We start from the raw sequence: 21,463 nt of genomic DNA, 5'->3' as shown, positions 1-21,463 counted from the left end.
CCACCCCACCACCAAGCCCTAGGCTTCTATGGCAGGACCACTCAAATCCCCTCCTTTGTCCATCCTCCAGTTTAAGAGCCAAAACTCAGAAATTCTTGCCAGAATAAGAAGGCCTCAGGAGAGCATCAGTTCTCCTCCAAGAAAACTCACAAAATGCAACAAAGTTGAAAAAGTTCATGCCTAAATTTAAAAAATAAAAGCACTATTTATTGATGCAAAAGGCATCTTAGGAGACTTACAGATCCACTGGAGTTACAAGCTAACCTACAGGTTGGCCAGAAAGCAGCAAACAAAAAAAATAAAATAAAATAAACATAACAGGAGGAATGTGTTATGTCAAACACAGGTTCCTAGAAATCAACAAAATGAAAACTTTAGTTAAACCAACCAAGAACAAATGAGAGAAGATTCAAATTAGCTGGATTATGAAGGAAAAAGCAAACAACATTAATAATCTTACAAAAGAATCATTAATAATCAATACTAAGAATATTTCTCTATATGCAAGATGTAAAACTTTAAAGAACAATCAAAATAAGTCTGTAATAAACAAAGTGAGCCAGGTGTGGCAGCACACGCCTTTAATCCCAGCAACTGGGAGGCAGAGGTAGGAGGGTCACTGTGAGTTAGAGGGAGGCCAGCCTGGAACTACAGATAGAGTTCTAGGACAGCCTGGAACTAGACTGAGACCCTACCTCAAAAAAACAAAACAAAACAAAACAAAAAAAAAACCCAGAACTAACTAAGTAAAAAGAGATTAATGAGTTGCCAAAACTACCTATAAGCAAAGCCCAGGATTAAACAGCTTTACTGATTAATTCCATTTTTTTAAATGTTGAAGAATTAGTACAAAAGCCGGTCATGGTGGCACATACCTTTAATCCCAGCACTCAGGAGGCAGAGGTAGGAGGATCACCATGAGTTCAAGACCACCCTGAGACTACATAGTGAATTCCAGGTCAGCCTGGACTAGAGTCAAACCCTAGCTCGAAAAACCCAAAAGAATTAATACAGACTTTTCAAAAACATGTTCAAAGTAAAGCTGTGGGGAACAATTCTTAAAACTCATTCTATTACCATCACTAAAGTCAGACAAAGACATACAAGAAAGAGGAATCACAAACCATTTTATGACTATAGACAAAAAAGCCCTTAGTGTTAGTAAACTAAGCAGGTGTCATGACACTTTCCTAGAATCCTAGCACTAGGGTGGAAAGCCAGAGGCAGGAGACTTGTAATGAAACAACATAGGGCAAACTAAATCCATGCACATGTGCAAAGAGCTATATAACATAACAGTTTTATCCTAGGTATGTAAAAACGTTTTGACTTGTGACAACCACTAAATGGAACACACTACATTGATGAAATAAAAATATCATAATAAATACAGTAAGCATTTGTCACAACTAACAACCCTTTATGATCACAAAAGAAAAATAATCAACAAAACAAGAAGAGAAGGGAGTTTCCTAACTATAGATGGTCTAGACAAGGCAAATGGACAAAAGAAAAAAAATAAACAGAACTCCTCCAAAGTGGAAAAGAAGTCAATTAAAACTACTTTTATTCAAACATGCTATGAAACAGAAACCACTACTGGAAAATTTAACAACATTAAAGAATATAGGATCCATAAGCAAAAGCCAATGCATTTTGTTTTTACTTTTCATCTAACTTTTGTGTTCTAGACAGCTGGCCCTGAACTCAGTATGTTGCTGGGGAAGACTTTGCACTTCTCATTCTCCTGCCTCCACCTAACTGCTAGGATCATGAGGTCTGTGCTATCACACGCAGTGGATGCTGTGCTGAGGACGTAACCCGGGGCTTTGTGTATGTACTCCACCAACGGATTTAAGCCCTACCAATGGATTCCTGTACACTCAGAATGAAAAATGAAGAAATGGTTTTGTTTATGATGACACCAAGATTAGAAGAACAAATTTAACAAAACATGTAAACTTTATATTCAAAGAATCACAAAACACTGATGAAACAAATTAGCAGAAATCTACTTTAAAATACAAAAATACTGCTTTTGACTGGATCTGAAGATGTAATATCATTAAGCTAGCAATATTTTTCAAAGTGACCCACAGATTCATTGCAAATCCCCTCAGAATCCCATCTCATATATTTGTAAAAACTGACAATCTGATGCTAAAATTCACATAGAATTCCTAGTATTGTGAGATAGCCAAAACAATTTTAAGAATAGTCTTCAATGGTCAACTGATTTTTTTGTTTGTTTTTAATTTTGTTTTTCAAGGTAGAGGCTTACTCTAGCTCAGGCTGACCTGGAAATCACAACGTATTCTCAGGCTGGCCTTGAACTCATGACAATCCTTCTACCTCTGCCTCCTGAGTGCTGGGATTAAAGGCATATGCCATCATGCCCAGCTAGGTCAACTGATTTTTAAAAAATTTTTTTTTGTTCATGTTTATTTGTTAATTTGAGAGTGACAGAGAGAGAATGGGCGCGCCAGGGCCTCCAGCCACTGCAAAGGAACTCCAGATGCGTGTGCCCCCTTGTGCATCTGGCTAACATGGGTCCTGGAGAATTGAGCCTTAAATCGGGGTCCTTAGGCTTCACAGGTAAGCGTTTAACTGCTAAGCCATCTCTCCAGCCCGGTCAACTGATTTTTATATGAAGCTGCCAAAACCATTCATTGGGAAAAAAGACACTCTTCAATAAATGGGTTTGGGGTGGACTTCACCTCACATCATATATAAAAACTAACTGAAAACTGACTAGAGATCTAGATGTCAGAGTACTGACTATACTACAATGAGACTGTGCCTCAAAAAAGAAAAACAATAATAATCACACTGATATCACTTAAAGACCAAATATTATGGCTGTAATCAAAACATCAGATAATGACATGGTCTGGCAATGACAGGGATAAACTAGAACCCTCATAAGCACCACTGGAGTAAAACTTGGCACAACCCTTCTGGAAACTAGTTCTTTAAGTAGTTAAACACATAGTTACTACATGGCTTAGCAATCTCATTCCTAGGCATATATACAAGAGACATATAAAAGTATTTATAACAGTGTTACTCATAATGGTCCACAGGAAAATCATCTCCACATGCTAACAAATGACGAGAAAAACAAAATATTATATATCCACACAGTGTACTATTATTGTCCATAAAAGGAATAAAGTAGTGATTATGCTACAATATGGTTAAGCCTTGAAAATAGAATGCGAAACGAAAAATGCCTACCACAAAAGCCCACCTATTGCATTATTTCATTTATATTAGATGTGCAGAATAGGCAAGTCATACACAGAAATTAGCTTACTGGTTGCCTATATATGAGGGTTTGGGGGAAGTGACAGGTAAACGATACAGGATGTCCTTTGAGAATGACACAACTGGTCTAAGGTGATTTTACTGACAGGGGTACAACTGTGACTATATTAAAAAACACTGATGGGATAAATGGTAGGTGTATAAGTTTTAGATCAATGAAGATGTTCAAAGTTTTTACCTAATAAGTGAAAGAGGAGTTAAAAATTTTTAAAAATACAAAAGGTACCAGATAGAAAACCACTCATATCCTATGCCTTGAATAACAATATCAACTTAACTCCCTTGATAGTATGATACTCCAATTTGTGCATGAGCAAGACAGCGAGGCTGCGGTGGCGGAAGACCTTGGCCAATGCCATTCCCGTTTTACGCCTTCAAGCTAGAGCAGACAACGGTGATTACCTTCCTTCTCCTTCCCTACAATTAGGACATGAACAGGCAACTCTTCGAAGCCTCTTGCCAGGCTGCGCCTCTTGATCAGAAGTCTGCTGGCCTTGCTGCAAATGCACTTGTGTGAGTTGGTCAGGACTAACAGCACCTATCGTTGCGTTAGCAATTCCTCCAACAGCCACCGTTACAGGAGCAATAGTAGCTTGCTGGACCTTCACTCCATCTTGTCCTTGCTGCTGACCTAAGAAAGAAAGAAAACCAAAGAGCATTATGTTTTCTAATCTTAATAGAAGGATTAAATAATTCCATGTGAACTTTAATGATGTGTGTGTGTGTACAGCAGGGTCTTTGGCTGCTGCAAAGGAATGCTTGTTTGGATCTATGAGTGGCTAGGGAATTGAACCCAGGCTGTCCAATTTTACAAGCAAACACATTTAACCACTGAGCTATCTCTCCAGCCCCTGCTCCTCAACATGGACATTTTAAAGCTTTAAAATATTAGTTTTTCTGACAATGTACAAAAGCAAAGGTAGGCCAACCTCCCTAAACTATAGTATTTCCAGTCACTGAGGTTACCTTTCTCTAGGAGGTGGGATTATGTAAATCAGTTTACTTTCTTTGTGTATTAGTTTCTCCCCCTGGAGAATGGAGGGAACAATACTTGCTATTTATCCACCTGACTGAAAGACTGTGAGGATTCCCGAGACACTGGAAAACCCTCATCCCCAGATGAAAACTGCTGCATAAATATAAATATGAACCACTGTTACCATCTCCACAGTAAATAGCACATCTCATTTATAACAGGAAAATACCAGAGTGGAGAATAATGGGTTTTTACATTTCTCACTTGTAAGTAGTATAAACAAATCCCTTTAACAGTGAGGTTTTTGTTTTGTTTGTTTTTTTAAGTATACAGACAAAATATTTTATTTCATTCCTTAAAAGTATTTATATGTGTGTGTGTGTGTATGTATATGCATGTGCCAAGGTAAGATGGTTTTTCTACCATCTTTGAGACAGCGTTTCTTGCTGCTGCAAATGACCACCAGCATAGATGGCCCTTGAAGTTTGGGATTATCCTGGCTTGGCCTTTCATTTTCACAGGAACATTTGCATCTGTGGATTTGGATGCACATGCCACTTTGTATTCAGCTTTACTTGGGTGCTGGGAAGGATTGAACCTGGGCTGGTGAACTTGGCAAGCTAGCACCTTTAACCACTGAGTCATTTCCTCAGCCCTGTTTGCTTCTTTTGAAGTAGGGTATTACAATGCAGCACAAGGTAGCATGGAATTCATTATGTAGCCGGATCTGACTTTAAACTCACAGTCAGTCTACCTCAGTGTCCTGAGAGGCAGAATTACAGGTAGGTACCACCATGCCCAGCCTAAGTGGTTTAAATGCAAAACACCAATGACTATTAAATAGCCACGATCACAATAGACAGTTGAGACACTTTCACCTTGTTTACTCCTTTTTTATGCTTTCACTGTTTTAGACCTTGGATTTTATCTTTCAAGGTGTGTCTACACACACGCACACACCACAGTTGGCTTCTTTACTAGGGAAAATATGAAAAACTATATATAATATAATCAAAACCAAAACTGTTTGCATAGCTTCATTTTATCCTTTAGTACAAATAGGTATGCTTCTTTTCCTACAACTGATTTTCCCATCAGGCAAGGGAACAGAAATCAATCTATGGCAGTGCTTCCATTCAGTGCTTTGCTGTAAGGATGTCTGTCCTTAAAGATCGCTCACCACAGTCCCAGGCACAGAACTGTTCATTACATGTTAGCTACTGTCAGCTACTACTAAGTTGGGTGGTGCTACAAGGAAAAAAAACATGCTAGCCGAAAGAAGTGCGGGTCCTGGGTGTGAAACAAAAGCCTTGTTTCACAAGTGCAGCTTTAGAAATATGATCCAACCATGAAGGCAGTAAAAAATGCCCCCCAAAATACCACATGCTTCCTAAACAAAATTAACCCTGATTCCTACACCCAAAATAATCTCAACCCCTACTGGACACATGGCACCCTGACCTTTTTTAGAGTACCCACAACTAAAATACAAACCAGCTATCTTCAGTATTCACAAGGAACTGGTTTCAGGCCTTATTAGCCCCATGTCCATACCAAAGTTCAAAAGCTGCAAAACTTAAGTCCTTTACAGTAAACTGAAACATCTACAGATGCTCAAATCCCTAACCGAAAACAGCATTCTGTCTGCATATAACCTACACACAACATCCTTCCATTACTTGAAATCATCTCTAGGCTACATTCAATACCTAACACCTCCTACGTAAGTAGTTGCATCTTTACATTATTTTTAAGTTTTCATTTGTTCCATGCAGATGCATTTTTTTCATGAACATTTTCATCACTGGTTAGCTAAACCCTAGAATGTGGAACCTGAAGATACAATGAGCTGAATGCAAGTACGTACTTTTTTTTTTTTTACAACTTTAGTATGGATACGTATTATAGCTCCTCTACTAAAGTTTACAATTCTGTTCATCTTTGAGTTGTCATAAGGAAAGCAATGCAAGTAAAGTTAGAAATTGTGAATCTATGACTGCACCTGGAGAACCTGTTTCTTTGAAACAGTAACCCTGTTCTCCCTAAAAACTCTGTCCCTAAGAGACATTTCTGGAGATCAAGTTGGTTTTCCTGTACATAAAGGCTTTATGCAGATGTAATGTATAATTATTATTCCTCAATGTATCACCAAGCCCATATAAGTTACAGTATTTCATAGAGGGCTCTTTAAATATGACCATGGTACGCAGTCTTAGTTTATGACACACGCAGTCTCTGTTTACTACAAAAACTGCAGTTCTGGAACAGTTCTGCATACATAAGCACTGCCCAAGTCATTTTAAGTTAGCAAGTATCCTTTACATCCCCTGAAATCATGAAATACTTCTGATGATAACGGTTTTAGGTATCTTTCACACAACAGTTATCATTCCTTTCAGGCTGGGATGACCTCTGTTATGTTAAAGGACTGCTAAGGATCCCAGGTCCTTTAGATCTCAGGGCCATTTCTTTAACAAACTCCCATCAATAAGCATTTATTTGTTCAAGGTCTGAACAACTTGGGAAATTATTTCAATGAATAATACAAGACACATTATACTTGAGATTACATACTGAAGCTTGACAATATTGACTTCTTTATTTGTTCATGTATCATGGATACTACCTTGAGGAAGTATCAAATACTGTCATGGATAACTCAAATTACAATTCAACATATGATCTTTTTTTTCATTTCCACTCCCAATAAGCCACCAAAGTTTTCACCAAGACAAGTATGGCCTACCTAGGGTCAGTTCTGCCACCATCTCAGCCCTCATGTTTTGTTGGTCTCCCCTTACTTACTCTGCCACAGGTAGTCTTCTGGCCCTAAACAAATCAAGCCCTTGCCTTAGGGCCTCTGTGCATCTTTCTAGCTTAGGCAGAGCTGCATTTGTTCCTAGACCTTTGCTTGGTCTTAATTCAAAGCTCTTTTTGTTGGAAATATGATTCCTGATCGCTGGACTTGAAATGGCTCTCTTCAGTACACCTCTACATCATTACCTTGTTTTGTCTTGTGTGTTTTACATCACTGCCCTTGTACTAGGTTTTGTTTTTTTCTATTTTACCCCACTTCTGAATGCTAAGTGCCATGACAGCAGGAACTAGCCTTTATATTTCTAGCACCAGGAACAGTACACCTAACACATAGAAGCCACTCAGGCTTAGTGAGTTAAAGTTTGAAAATAAAAAGTGAATTCATCTTCCAAACAAGCCTTACTTCTAAATGTTCCTGTTTTGGTCAATGTGATTTACCCACACTCAAAGCCATACTATAATATCTTTTAGGATCTTTCCTCCATCCCTTCTGTGTTCCTGTTTGCTTGTTTTTGAGGTGGTCTCACCAGGTTGTGATCCTACTGTGTGCTAGGATTACAGAGTATGTCATCAGGCTCAGCTCAGGCTACTTTCTTTACTCACTGCATCCAGTGACTGGAGTTAGGTTTTACTGCATAATAGCTCTTCCATTTATCTTTTCTGTTACCAGATCATCACTCCAACACAGTTTCCTGTTACTCTATGCCTCTACCAGTTTAAGTACACCTTTCCAGGAAAACAAGATGCTACTAGAAAACTACGTAAGTACTGTTCTGATCACAGCACTTCCCTTAACTGTCAGTGTTTTCCCAACTGACCAAAGCTCATCATTCAATTTATGCCACCACAGGATTTGTAATTCTGGTTTAAAGACTTTCTCCCGATGGCCAAATCCAAAGTGCATTTCCTCAATGAACATCAGAAGACAGCACTGTTGCATTTCTGCTGTCACTCCATCCTTCCTTCAATCGGGGCTTTCTACCTTCCCAGAAAACTCCTCCTTCTCTGTCACATGTTTTTGAAATCTTTTAACTGGCATTTAAATCTAAATTTATAAAACAATCTTATAGATTTTTGTATTCTGGTTTTCTTTACTACCCAGACAACTCAAATTAGGTATGCTAACAATGATGAGAGAAGTAACTAAGCATTTATTTGCTGGTAAAGAAAGATACTTGTCCAACTGCCGGGGCACCTGGGGCTGCTAATCGCACTCTTCCAAAGCTCTTCTTGTGCTTCACAGGTCTCATGGAGACAGGAGTTCCTCCTCCTCCTGTGACCGCCCCACTCCCACGTGCTTGCCAGGCTTCTCCCCTCTGGGGCGATCTCATCCACCTTCCCACTTGCTGTTGTGCCTAAGCTACTGTCTTGAGCGTCTCTCCTGAACTGGTATCTTCCACTCACATCTCTCTGAGGAGGTATGTGACACATTCTTACAGCTGTCTGCCAGAGAACATTTTCCACTTCGATTCCTCTAACAATCTAAGAATCAGGTCATCCTAATCTAGCTCTTTCTTACTGTCCAAATAGATAGCTTGATGGCCTTCCCTAACTCCCTTCATCTCTTCTACCCCACACAACACCCACGTATGGTGAGGCACTTTACAGGATGTTTTACATGTATCATTCCATTACTTCTCACACTCCTACGGGCTACTACTGACCCAACAAGGTTGTAAGAGTTATGGAAACCACCTGGTGTCACAAAACAGATGTGAATGAGCTGGGATTTGAGCCCAGGTCAATCTAACTCCAAAGACTATTTTTATTCCAACATACAGATTGTTATTATATCAGTAGTCCTCATTAAGAGTACTTCAAAATACCTAGAATTTGTCCATGTTCTCCAGTCCTATCAGTTTTTGTACATTAGTGCAGTCCAGTCCCTGGTTGGGCAGACCCACTGCTTTCAGGATCTGATGGGCTGGGGGAATGCAGTGCATCTTGGCAAGAACATGTGGCAGAGCAAAGCCACTTATCTTATGGCAAGACATAGAGAAGAAAACCAAGAAGAGGTAGAAAAACCAGGATCCAACCATCTTCTTCAAGGGCTTACCCCCAGTTAAAACATCCTACTAGTAAGCCCCACTTCTTAAAGCTTCCACCATCTCTAAGTAGTGTCATCCTTGAAGCCAAGTCTTAAACACATGTGCCTTCGGGGGCATTCCAGATCCAAAGTATAGCCGTACTCATTTAGAGAAAGGACTTAGGGAAATATGAATGGTTATTAATGATTTGTACTTTATAAATTTTTCAATGTGCTAAGTATGCTAAATGAATACATTCTCAGTTGAGTCCTGAGTTCCAAGGTTCTTAAAAGAAGCAAAAGGGTACCCCACAGAGAGGACTGCTTTACCCAAAAGTTGTTTAGACTGTGGACACTGCATAGTGTTTGACTATTCAGTAACTGAGTATTGGTTCTTAAATTGCACTTGACCCACTGTTTGTAAATAGTCCAGGAATTCACTCACTGATGTGGTTCACATTCACTGAAGTGGTACACAGACTGTTGGTTACTCCTTAGTACTTTCAGATGATAGTTTATCTGTAGGAAAATAGGTAGTTGTAATTCATAAACATAATTTCCAACCTAGTGCTATGATTTGAGTATGAAGTGTTCACCACAAAAGCTTATAGGAAAGCTTGGTCCTCATCTGGTGACACTACTCAGGATGATTGGATAATGAGAGTGCTATCCTCAATGATTTAACTGTGGAGGAGCCATACTGAAAGGAGGTGGGGCCTGACTGGAGCAAGTAGGTCACTTGGGCATGTCTTGAAGGACACATCTAATCCCTGGTCCCTTCTTGTCACTTCTCTCTGGCTGTAAGGAAACAAAAAGATATCATGATGTTCTGTTTCTCCACAGGCCCAGAAACATGGGGCCAACTAAACACGGATTGTAACATCTGAAACCATGGGCCCAAAACAAATCTTTCTTCCTTAAACTGTTTTCTAATATTTTATCACAGTGGCAAAAAGAGACTAACACACATAGGATGTTGTTATTATTTTACTCTCACTGAACCATAGAATCTCTCCAGTCATATGCTTGTCAGAGCCTATTCAAAAATGTGTATTACTCACTTTGCAAAGACTTGAATCTAGCAGCTTATAGCTGATATAAGAATTACATGACTAGACAAATGCATTTATTTTTGGTCATGGTTGTTCATTATGATATAAATAAGTAATTACCATAAATATGAGCAGTAGTTCTGATTACATTAAAAAGGTCATTTTCAGTAAACTGGTGGTTGGGTTCATTTATTGCTGAGTAGGTAGATGGCTAGTTGAGTTGAATCGCTTTTTCTTTCAGTTTTGTGGCTCTATCTCACCCACACAAGAATGCAACCTGATATTCAGTATAACAATGACAGAAAACTTGGAAATCCTTTTCCCCCCATAGTAAGTATCCTTATCTATAAATTTTAAGTGTTTTGTAAAAACTGTTCTCTTTATCTCGGCATTTATCACATGCTTCCCAAGCTAGAAAGTATACATGAGGTACTATTATATGAGTAAGGCAAGAAGCAAAGCTCAGTGAAAATAAAGACATAAGCTCCTTTTTACTACTAGCTATTTTTACTTCTATCAGTCTTCTTGAAACAAGTATAGCCTTTTCTTATCCACATTAATCAATCTACAACATAAATTTTATCATGATTATTCTACCTCAGGCCTACTGAAGGCTCATTTTCAGGACAGTTTAAACTCCTTCAGTTGTCACAAGAAGGATCTTCCCCGTCCTTGTTGCCAGTCCACCGCGCACACTTTCTCTTGGTTAGCACACAGTCTATCTTTAATCCCCTGATCACATCGTGCTATTATGTGAATCTGTCCTTTGGCCTTGAATGCCCTTTCTCTGTCAATCTGGTTAATTTCTAGTCATCCTATCTGAGCTATCCTGTATCATTTCTCCAGGGAAGGTTCTTCACAAATTCTCTCATTCGATTATCCACCAGACTTTTGTGTTCTCATAGGAAATGGGTCTTTCTATTTTGTACATTATCACACTAGATCATAATAATAAGAATTCTACCCTCTCAATGACCAATTGATAATTTATGTAATCTGTAATGCTTTCTTTACATTGCTATACCTAGTACAGCACTTAGCACCCAATAGATCTTCAAAAAAATATTTACTAATAAACATAATCTGAGTGTATTTTATTCAGCACTCACTCTCCAGTTCATCTTTATAACATGCAACACTAAGAATCGTCTTAGCTGTGGGCACATCATCCTGTTCTCTTGCTGGCAGCTCTTACTTTTCTTGGCTCAAATTTCTTCTTCTGATCCTCAACAACTGGGCACAGCCCTAAGTTCAGTTCTCATCTTTTAGCACTTCCAGCTCAAAACTGTGTACTTCATCAACTTCACATTCAACCATAATTTCAATCACTCTCTCTAGAAGAGGAGTTCCAAATCTAAAATCCCCATTCTGTTCTCTCCTCAGAGACTATCTCCAAATATAAACTAAAAATTTCCAATGGAATTCAGGCTTAATAAATGTCTGAGTTCAGGCTCACCCTCTTTCTCTTTTTCTCAAAGTTATTTCTTTTAGTGATACCATCATTCATGGTCAATGCCCAAGCCTTTAATCATTGTTCTTAAAATTGTAAGTTTTCTATTGTATGTATGTCAGTAGAATGATTGAGATGGGGAGGTAATATGATGGAGAATGGAATATCAAAGGGGAAAGTGCGGGGGGAGGGTATTAAAGAAAATGATACTCTTTGACTTAGTTCAAATTTGCCTTTGCTAATGTCTGTGCAAACTTTATGGTCTCAAAACTGGTTTCTCCCATGTATGATGAAGAAAAATACTTCTTTAAACATGAACTTTTCTATCCTTCCTGCTCAAAATGTATACACATTCATGTATCTCTTCAGTGATTTGTCACCTACCCCTGCTCTGTCATTCTAAAACCAGACTTCTAAAATTTCCTTCAAAATGCATAGCCAGTCCATTTCCTCTTCTTTATATCTGTTGTCCCCTCAGCCCATAATGGCTTCCTTTTTTATTCATGTCTATCACAGTCCCTGTTTCTTTGAAGAATCAGTTCCAGCCTCTTTGCCTTCACAAAACCTTTAATTTCTACCCTGTCTCTCCACGGTTTCACCTTCAGTACCTGACAACACAGACACTTCCTACATCCTATTTCATCTTAATAACTATTCTGTCTCAATTAGAACAGTTTTGTTTGTTTGTTTTTCAAGATAGGGTCTTGCTCTAGCCCAGGCTGCCCTGGAATTCACTATGTAGTCTCAGGGTGGCCTTGAGCTCATAGAGATCTCTCCTACCTCTGCCTCCAGAGTGCTGGGATTAAAGGTGAACACCATCATATCCGCCATTTTTTTTTTTTTTTAAATAACACAAAGACTACTACTTTTATGTTCTCAACAACTTGAGTCAGGGCATGGTGGTGCATGCCTGTAATACCGGTACCTCAGGTGGCTGATGCAGGAGAATAGTTTTTGAGGCAAGAATGGGCTACATAGCAAGAACTTGTCTCAACAACAAAATAACTTAGCCTTAAGTATGGATTTTATTAACAGCACTATATGAGATAACTACAAAAAGAAATGCATTTTGAGATGTCAACAAGAAAGACAGCAACCAAAACACTAAGAAATAAAAGAGTAAAATGAACACTAAAGAAAAGCTGAGAAGACACAGCAGCAGAGAATATCGGCAAGGCAATCCAAGAATCAGGCATTATTACCCTACTATCTAAAAATAGCATAATCTTATTACAGTGATCAGCAAATGACTCTTGAGATGTTGTGTTCTATAGGTAGTTCACCCAAACAAACAATGCTCAAAAATACATGAGTAAAACATAATAGGGTTTATTGTCTTCTTAGAATGGTATTTATTTTGATGGAATCTGATATATCAAGAAAAGCTGGCAGCTTGTATGGATGGTAAAAGAATTCCTAAAACATTACAATAAGAACCTAAATTCTATCAATTTTACAGCTTATCTGCCTTGCTCTGGAAATACAGAACTGGCAGAAGTTAGAGGTTATAGTATGCCCTGTCCATTCTTAGGGGTCACAGCTTAAAATAGTTGCACAGTTTAGGGCCGAGGGAGGCTATTCTAACATGAAGTGGTAACACCCTAGATGGCTATTGTAAGCTACATGTCTAAACAGCCAAGTGAGCAACCAGGAAACTAGCTTTCTACTTTCTAGTATAAGCATACGAAGTGTCCAAAAATTTCCTGAAAATACTTAGGGAGGAATATTCTTGCCATAAGCACCATCCTGCATATTCTATTATGTAATACAGATCAGACCTATCTTCAATTGTGGACAATTCAGCTCTAATCATCTCCTTTTACTTCCAATTAGGATAAGACCATGAGCATATATTTGAGATGAAAAAAGTAGCTATATTTACAATTAAGCACCCTTAGGCACTGAACCATCTCCCCACTAGGAGTAGCTTTATTTAAATATCACTTTATATATATATTTATTCTATTTTATTCATTTATTTGTTTAGAGGGGACAGGTAGAGAAAGAAGGGGTGCACCAGGGCCTCTAGCCACTGCAAAGGAACTCCATACGCATGCTCCACCATGTGCATCTGGCTTAAGTTGGTATTTGGGAACTGAACCTGGATCCTTAGGCTATGCAGACAAGCATCTTAACCGCTAAGCCATTTCTCTAGCCCCTTTACTGTCATTTTTTTCCTCAAGTACAAATAACATTTGGCATAGAAGTGGGTCAGAACACAGGCCAAGAAAAGGTTTTCCTTATTTATCTGATAAATCCAAAGTACTATTTCAGAAAAATCTCATTTTCAGAAGTAAACCTGGACAGGAGAACCATTTGTACACATGATAGATGAGACTAATTTAAATAACTTAGAGAGATATCCAGTCAAGGGAAAGGATCAACTTCACTAGAAACTGTGATAAAAGCTTACTCTTTCCAAACAAAAGACCTCTACATTTCTTCCTTGAAACAGAAGAATTTCAACTTAAAAAATATTTTCTATTAATTTCTTCATCATAATAAAATTCAGAAAAACCATGATTTACAATTTCAAAATGGCTACTTTAAAACTGCTCAGGGGTAAGAAAATTTAAGAACATACCCAACATGTACACTTAACCATGATTCATGAAAATGGGTGAGGATGAATAAATCAAAACAGTAATGATAATAAAAAAACAGCCAACCGTGGATCAGTCCCATCTCTTCTCTGCATATCACACTGGAGAGGTTAATTAGTGTTCTAAGCTTCTCTGCTTTCTCTTGGAAAACCAATGTACTTTTATCAGTTTGAGCAGATCATGATCTGTTTAGGATCAAAAAAATGTTGTGACATTCTTTGATAGTTTGAATGCATGTCCCCCAGGAGATTTGGGAGTGTTATTCAAGTTTGTAACTTGGTGTCACTGTGGGTGGATCCTAGGGTTCGGCCCTAAAGTATAGGGATCTGGGATTCTAGCTTGAAGATATGCAGAGTGCTTGAGCTCTGCATGAGGTTCCTGGAGTGGGCTTTCTCGAGGTGCTGGTGCTGGTAATTCTCCCTGTGTGAAAGTGGACCAGCTTCTTCTGCCATTATGGAACTTTCCCCGGATGTGTAAACCTCAAATAAACTTGGTTCCTCCCATAAACTGTGTCTGCTCTGGAGGTGCATCCCAGCACGATGAAGCTGACTGAGATAGCATGTTTGTTATCAAATTTGAAAAGAGACACTGCAAGTGTTGTTTCTATATGAAACTAGTTCAAATGGAGGATATATCATCTAAAGTGTCTTTTTAATGTTTATTTCTGTGCGCATATGCACCATTTTTTGTGGTCTGGCTTAATGTGAGTACTGGAGAACTGAACCTGGGCGAAGAGGCTTTGCAAGTGAGCACCTTAACTGCTAAGCCATCTCTACGGCCCTGAAGTGATTTTCATTCCATATTTTGTACAAATATACAGTGAAGTATTTTGGGGATGGGACCGTGTAGGCCCAAAGATGAAGTTCATTTGCTTTGCATGTACCTTAACACATAGCCTGAGGAAGTCAATTCTATATAACATTTTCAGCAACCTGTCATAAGGTAAGGAATGGAATTTTTCACATGGAATGTCCACATTTTTTTTGTTTCTAATTTCTCTGGGTTCAGTCCTCAGAGCTATCTTCCGCCTACCTCTCCACTCCAAATAAATAAAAATAAAGTTTCTGATTTTGGAACATTTAAGGTTTTGGATTAGGGATGTTCAACCTGCAATATAAATTCAGGAAGTAGCTTTAAAAATGCATTTTAAAATTTAATTAATTAATTATTATTATTAATTTATTTAAGAAGCCTGCAGAGTCACTAAGTTCTTTTAAAAGATGTTACCAGATTTGTGTGGTGGCATGTACCTTTAATACCAGCACTGAGGAGGCAGTGGTAGGAAGATCACCATGAATTTGAGGTCATCCTGAGACTACCTAGTGAATTCCAGGCCAGCCTGGGCTAGAGCAAGGCCCTACCTTGAGAAACCAATTAATAATAATAATAGTTATTATTATTTTAGTTAGCAAATCAAAAATTGTTTAGATTTTTTAAATCATCTCAAATCTGGAGGCCCATATGAATATTTAATGTTTCAATATGAAAAGAAATAGTAATACTAAAATACAAGAAAAAATGTAGTTGTTCAATATAATTCTTTTGTGTGTATGCATTTTGGGTATATTGAGGTTGGGGGCATAGTGCAACAGTGTGTGTATGGCCAGAGGACAATCTTGGGGTGCTGGTCTGCTCCTTCCAACTTGTTGGAGACAGGGCCACTTCTTCCCAGTTTTGCTTGCTGGGAAGACCAGACTAGCTGGCCTACAAGTTTTGGAATTCTCCTGACTTTGCCTCTCATTGCTGTACATGCAGTCCAGATGTGTACACCACTTTGTCAGGCTTTCCATGGGTGTGGGGAATTGGAGTTCTGGTAGGCAGGCCTGTGAAGCAAGTGCCTTTAATCAGTAAACCAACTCCCCAGGTTTTAATGTAATTTTTATTAGCAGGAACAAAACCCAGTCAAACTAAAGTAGATATGCATCATTAACTAAAATCAGGAAATTTATAGTAATGCAGAATACTGAGATTTTCATGTTGCCAGGTGAATAATAAAATAACCGCTTTTTAGCCGGGCATGGTGGTGCATGCTTTTAATCCCAGCACTTGGGAGGCAGAGGTCGGAGGATCGCTGTGAGCTCAAGGCCACCCTGAGACTCCACAGTGAATCCCAGGCCAGTCTGGGCTAGAGTGAGACCCTACCTCAAAAAACCAATAAATAAATAAATTAAATAAATAAATAAAATAACCTCTTTTTATTCAAAAAACATTCTAAAAGAGGAACTTCTAAGTTTTTATATGCTTACCAAAGCAAAAGAAAGATAAGTCCTTGAAATATCTGATATTTTAGAAAAGTTACTTATGTGGTATTTTTTAAAATAAAGTTACTCAGTGAAGTATTTACCAAGTACCAACATATGGAAGGTATATTCTATGCATGCTGGAGGAAGCCAAGCTGGTCAGGGCATGAAAGATTTATTAGCAATTCTATGATAGAATATTACTTAATTAGCTCCCATTTATAGTGGTATGGTTTCCCCTACAAAGCTGACAGGAATGGCAGCAAGAGGAGCACAGTGCTTTATGGAGACCAGGTCTAAGAGCTGAGAAACAAAAGGGGAAGAGTGGCAAGAAATATGACACAGAATCAACTTAAAAAGTATCCTGAGCTTCTCCTTAAAACAGAACAACAACAACAACAAAAACCCACCCTATATTATTCTGTCCTTGTCCCCTTATTAGGGTTGGAGAGATGGCTTAGTATTTAAGGTGCTTGCTGACAAAGCCAAAAGATCCAGGTTTGATTTCCCAGGAACCACATAAGCCAGATGCACAAGGTGGCACATGTATCTAGAGTTTGTTTGCAATGGCTAGAAACCACAGCATGTCCACTCTCTCTTAAATAAAGAAATAAATATTTTTTAAAAGAAGTAAGCAGAAACCACATCTTTAGGCTCTATTCGCTTCACTTATCCCTTAAAATGTGGAAAACCAAACATGATCCACTATTTGCACTATTTATATAAAGGTCCAACAATATAGAACAGAAAGCTTTTTCTGCCCAGATCTTTTATATTTACTTATTAACATAATGCTTCCCCACAGCAAGAAGCAGACAAAATCATTATAACATTCCCCCAAGAGCAAAAAAATAAACAAAACCCTTTTATAAAAATCTACCAAACTTCCTAACCATTTTTTAAAGTAATTTGCCGATCTACAATTTATCCTTTATCTATTCACAATATAATTATATAGCACAAATTTATTATAGAATAATACAAGATATTTATAGTCAAGTAACTAGCTTAAAGGCTGCTATGTGTTTGTAAAAGTTTGTGAACCTAATGTTGAAAGCAACGCTTAAGTAAGGAAAACTATTTAAAAAAGCAAGATATGCCATGTGTGGATGCGCACGCCTTTAATCCCAGCACTTGGGAGGCAGAAGTAGGAGGATCACAGTGAGTTCAAGGCCACCCTGAGAATACAGAGTGAATTCCAGGTCAGCCTGAGCTAGAGTGAGACCCTATCTCAAAAAACCAAAAAAATAAGTAAAAATAAAAATAAAAAAGCAAGATATATTACAGTTGGTTTGAGGACAAGAAAAATCTGTATTCTACTATTAAAAACAGTATTGAGGACTAGAAAGATGTCTTAGCAGTTAAGGTGCTTACCTACAAAGCCAAATGACCCAGGTTCAATTCCTCAGGACCCACATAAGCAAGATGCACAATGTGGTGGATGTATCTGGAGTTAATTTGCAGAGGCTAAAGGCTCTGGCACACCCATTCTTTCTCTCCCTCTCTCTCCCTCCCTCTTGCTATCTATCTATCTGCCTCTTTTTCTCCCTCTCTCTGAAATAAATACATAAAAATAAAATAAAAACGGTATTGAGCTAGGCATGGTGGTACATGCCTTTAATCCCAGCAGTTGAGAGGCAGAGGTAGGAAGATTGTGGTGAGTTTGAGGCCACCCTGGGCTACAGTGAGAGCCTATCTCAAAATATGGAAGGGTGTAAGGGGAAATAGAAAGTGGGGGAAAATAAACATAAAACGAAACCCAAAATGAGCTGGTACCACAGAAACCTTTCTCCTTGAAGGTAAACTAATAAAAGATATAACCCTTAACAGGAGTATAGGGAGAGCATCTGAAAAGAAGAGCCCTGGAGAGTGTAGGATGAAGCCTAACCTTAAAAAACTTTGGCTCTGACTTGTAACTCGCAGTACCAGAAATGGGTGTTACCCACATTGAGTTGTTGATCGGAGAGACCTACGAGGTCCCCGAAACAAGACAGGCTTCTGTCAAAGCACTTGATTACCCACCTGAGGTAAAAGGTTAAGACCCCACTGCTAAAGACACCATATGCTGCCGACACAGAACAACCTGGCTAGAATGCAGAAGAGAGCCAGTCCCCAATTAACCTGTCTAGTGCTGGAAAGTGCTACATGAGTTACTGGGGTAAAGTTCAAATAATGATGTGAGCAAGCAGGGGTCTAAGCTACTCAGAAGCAACCAGCCTGACAAGAAGTTCACACCAGTGCAATGGTAGCACAAAGCCTTGGTGAGTAGCCACTAGCTTTCTGATTGGCTTAGAGATCCGCTCGGTGGTAAGGAACCCGTATCTGGAGGTGGAAACCAGGTCTGAATCCTATAGAGACAAAGATTATGCTCCTCAACGTCAAGCTCCCACTAGTCTTTGGCTAAAGAGGGGTTAATCCATCAAATTCTCCCTAAATTAATAGTATTTATCCAACTTTACCTATGCTAACTTCACTCTCCATTGGAGAATCTGTTTTTCTTTCTCAGAAGGTAGCGAGACCGAGACCGAGTAAATAAATTACACCTGGCAACTCAAGGCCCAGGCAAATACCTCACAGAAGTGGGGAGACCAGCAAGAGTGCTGTTTCCATGGGGAGCCTGACAAACACCACCAGGGTAAAGGACACATGTTGAGGACATGTACCAAAGTAGAAATCCAGAGGCTCCAGTGAGCTCATCACAGAAGTAGATGTAAAACACAATCACCAAAGCTTAAGGAATTTTGCAGAATATGGGGCAGAAAGATTGTAAAGAGCCACAGGTTGGGACATCATGCCCAGAGGCTCTACCCAGTAACTGACTGCTGCTTCCACACCACGTGACCCACAACCCAATAGGGAATACCAGCAACTCCACTGAGGAGGGACCTTGTGGAATAGAGTCAGGAAGGAGGGAAAAAAATGGTACTAACACATGATATATCCACACAGAATGTTATTAGTTTAAAAAATTTGGCAAAAAATAAAACAAAAGAACAGTATGGAAATAAAACTTATATAGCAATATTAACTTTTAATTTTACAAGACAGAGAAACTACTACTGTATCAATTGGACAATGACTTAGCAAATCACTACCATGTGAGAGGAACACATACAATGAGCTCTGAGATCATACTCCCTTGAGAAGGGAGAAGCAAGCAAAATTTGCCTGTAATAAGTTTTTTCCTAACGAAAATCTTGCAATATATAAGTATATATTTACGTCTAAAGGAATTAGTTCTGAGTTATCCTGAGTATGTCAGTAACTAAGAAGGTTTGATTTGGGTAAACCCCATGTCCAACATGGGCTTTCACTTGTATATGAAAGGCAGCGAAAACAAAGATGATCTCTATTACAGTTAAGATAGGAAATGTCTCTGATGAACTCTCTTATTCAACACAAGCTCCCTCAGCTGGCCGCACCACTGTGGGAGGCTCAGGGTTCCTTAGGAGGTTGGGTCTAGCTGAAGGAAGCAAGCTAACTAGGGGCATGCACTTCAAAACCACACCTGGTTTGGTCTCCAAGAGGTAACAGCCTTTCCTTCTCATACTTCTGCCACCAAGCTGTTCAAGTTAAGGGTGTGGGTGAAACCACTACTGTCTGAACACTCTGAACCCATGAGATCAAACTAAGTACATGGGCCAAGCAACCACAGACTAAACTCTCTAAAACTATGATGTCAACCTAAGCATGTGGGCTTATCAATGACAGTCTTAACCCTCTGAATCTATGATATCAACCTAAGTGTATGAACCAAACAACTAAAGTCTCAACCCTCTGAATCTGTGATGTCAACTTAAGTGTATTAGCCAAGCAACCACAGATGGAACCCTCTGAATCTATGAGCCAAAACCAATCTTCCCTTAGCTGTTTTGCTCAGATTGTTTGGTCACAGTGATGATACAGAGTAGTTAACAAAATCTGTAAGGTAGCTTAGCCACCAAAATTTCTCTTATCTTCCAGTTAAAAACGTTTTTATATATAACTACATATATACATGTATGTACATATAAAAATATACCATCTCAAATCTCATTTCAGATTACTTCAAATAAAACTTCAATTCTATTCTACAGTGTTTCTTTTGTGTGTATATGTGCACATACACGTGGAGGGCAGAGGAAATCCTCGGGCATCATCCTCAAGAAGGCCATCTGCCTCCTTCAAGAAGGGTCTCTCATTGCCGGGACCTCACCAATTAGTTTGGACTCTCTGGTCAGCAAGTCCCAGGGATTCCCCTGCTTCTCCTTCCCCAGAGCTGGAATTTCAGGTGTGTGTCACTATACCTGGCACTTCCAAGTGTCCTAGACACTGAACTCAGCCTCATGCTTGTAAGATGAGCATGTTACCAACTCCGCTGTCTACTACTTCTTTATGATACCAAACCTTCTTGGCTAAGAATGATTTAAAAAAATTCAATAGTCCAATGGTTCAAAATAATGATTGTGGGCTGGAGAGATGGCTTAGTGGTTAAGCGCTTGCCTGTGAAGCCTAAGGACCCCGGTTCAAGGCTCAATTCCCCAGGACCCATGTTAGCCAGATGCACAAAGGGGTGCACACATCTGGAGTTTGTCTGCAGTGGCTGGAGGCCCTGGCGCGCCCTGTTCTCTCTCTCTCTTTCTCTCTCTGTCACTCTCAAATAAATAAATAAAAATAATAATAAAAATAATAATGATTGTTCTTGAAGAAACAAAACAGTTTATTACAGCTTCTAAGGGGAGGTGTGTCAAGAGGTAGAAGGCAAAGAGCTGTGGGAAAGCACCTTCAATGTGGTGTCTGCAGGAAGGAACAGGAGGGCAAGGTAAGCAGGCTCCCTGAACGGTTTTAAAGGGACAGAGGGGCTATCCCTAGCTGGCTGCTACCTGGACCTGGGGTGACTGGGGAAGGTGGCCTAAATTATGAAAGCCTCATAAAGGAGGTGGCAAGGGCCTGAACTGATCTGTAATTGGAAGCCACACTGCCAGGGTAACTG

The 21,463-nt window shown here is 39.1% G+C and overlaps 1 protein-coding gene across 1 annotated transcript in view; it reads right to left on the bottom strand.

Annotated features, from left to right (window-relative positions):
* Sp4 (Sp4 transcription factor) overlaps positions 1 to 21,463 on the bottom strand; it is a 70,511-nt gene that overhangs the window by 24,336 nt on the left and 24,712 nt on the right. The window contains exon 3 of the mRNA XM_004652823.3: positions 3,730 to 3,958. Within this exon, the coding sequence (XP_004652880.2) occupies positions 3,730 to 3,958 (229 nt within the window). The remainder of the gene's footprint in view (positions 1 to 3,729; positions 3,959 to 21,463) is intronic.

The sequence above is a fragment of the Jaculus jaculus genome, chromosome 16 (assembly GCF_020740685.1).
Source record: "Jaculus jaculus isolate mJacJac1 chromosome 16, mJacJac1.mat.Y.cur, whole genome shotgun sequence".
Lineage (NCBI taxonomy): Eukaryota > Metazoa > Chordata > Mammalia > Rodentia > Dipodidae > Jaculus > Jaculus jaculus.
Note: the sequence above shows the minus strand (reverse complement) of the source record. Positions and strands in the feature narration are given on the sequence as shown.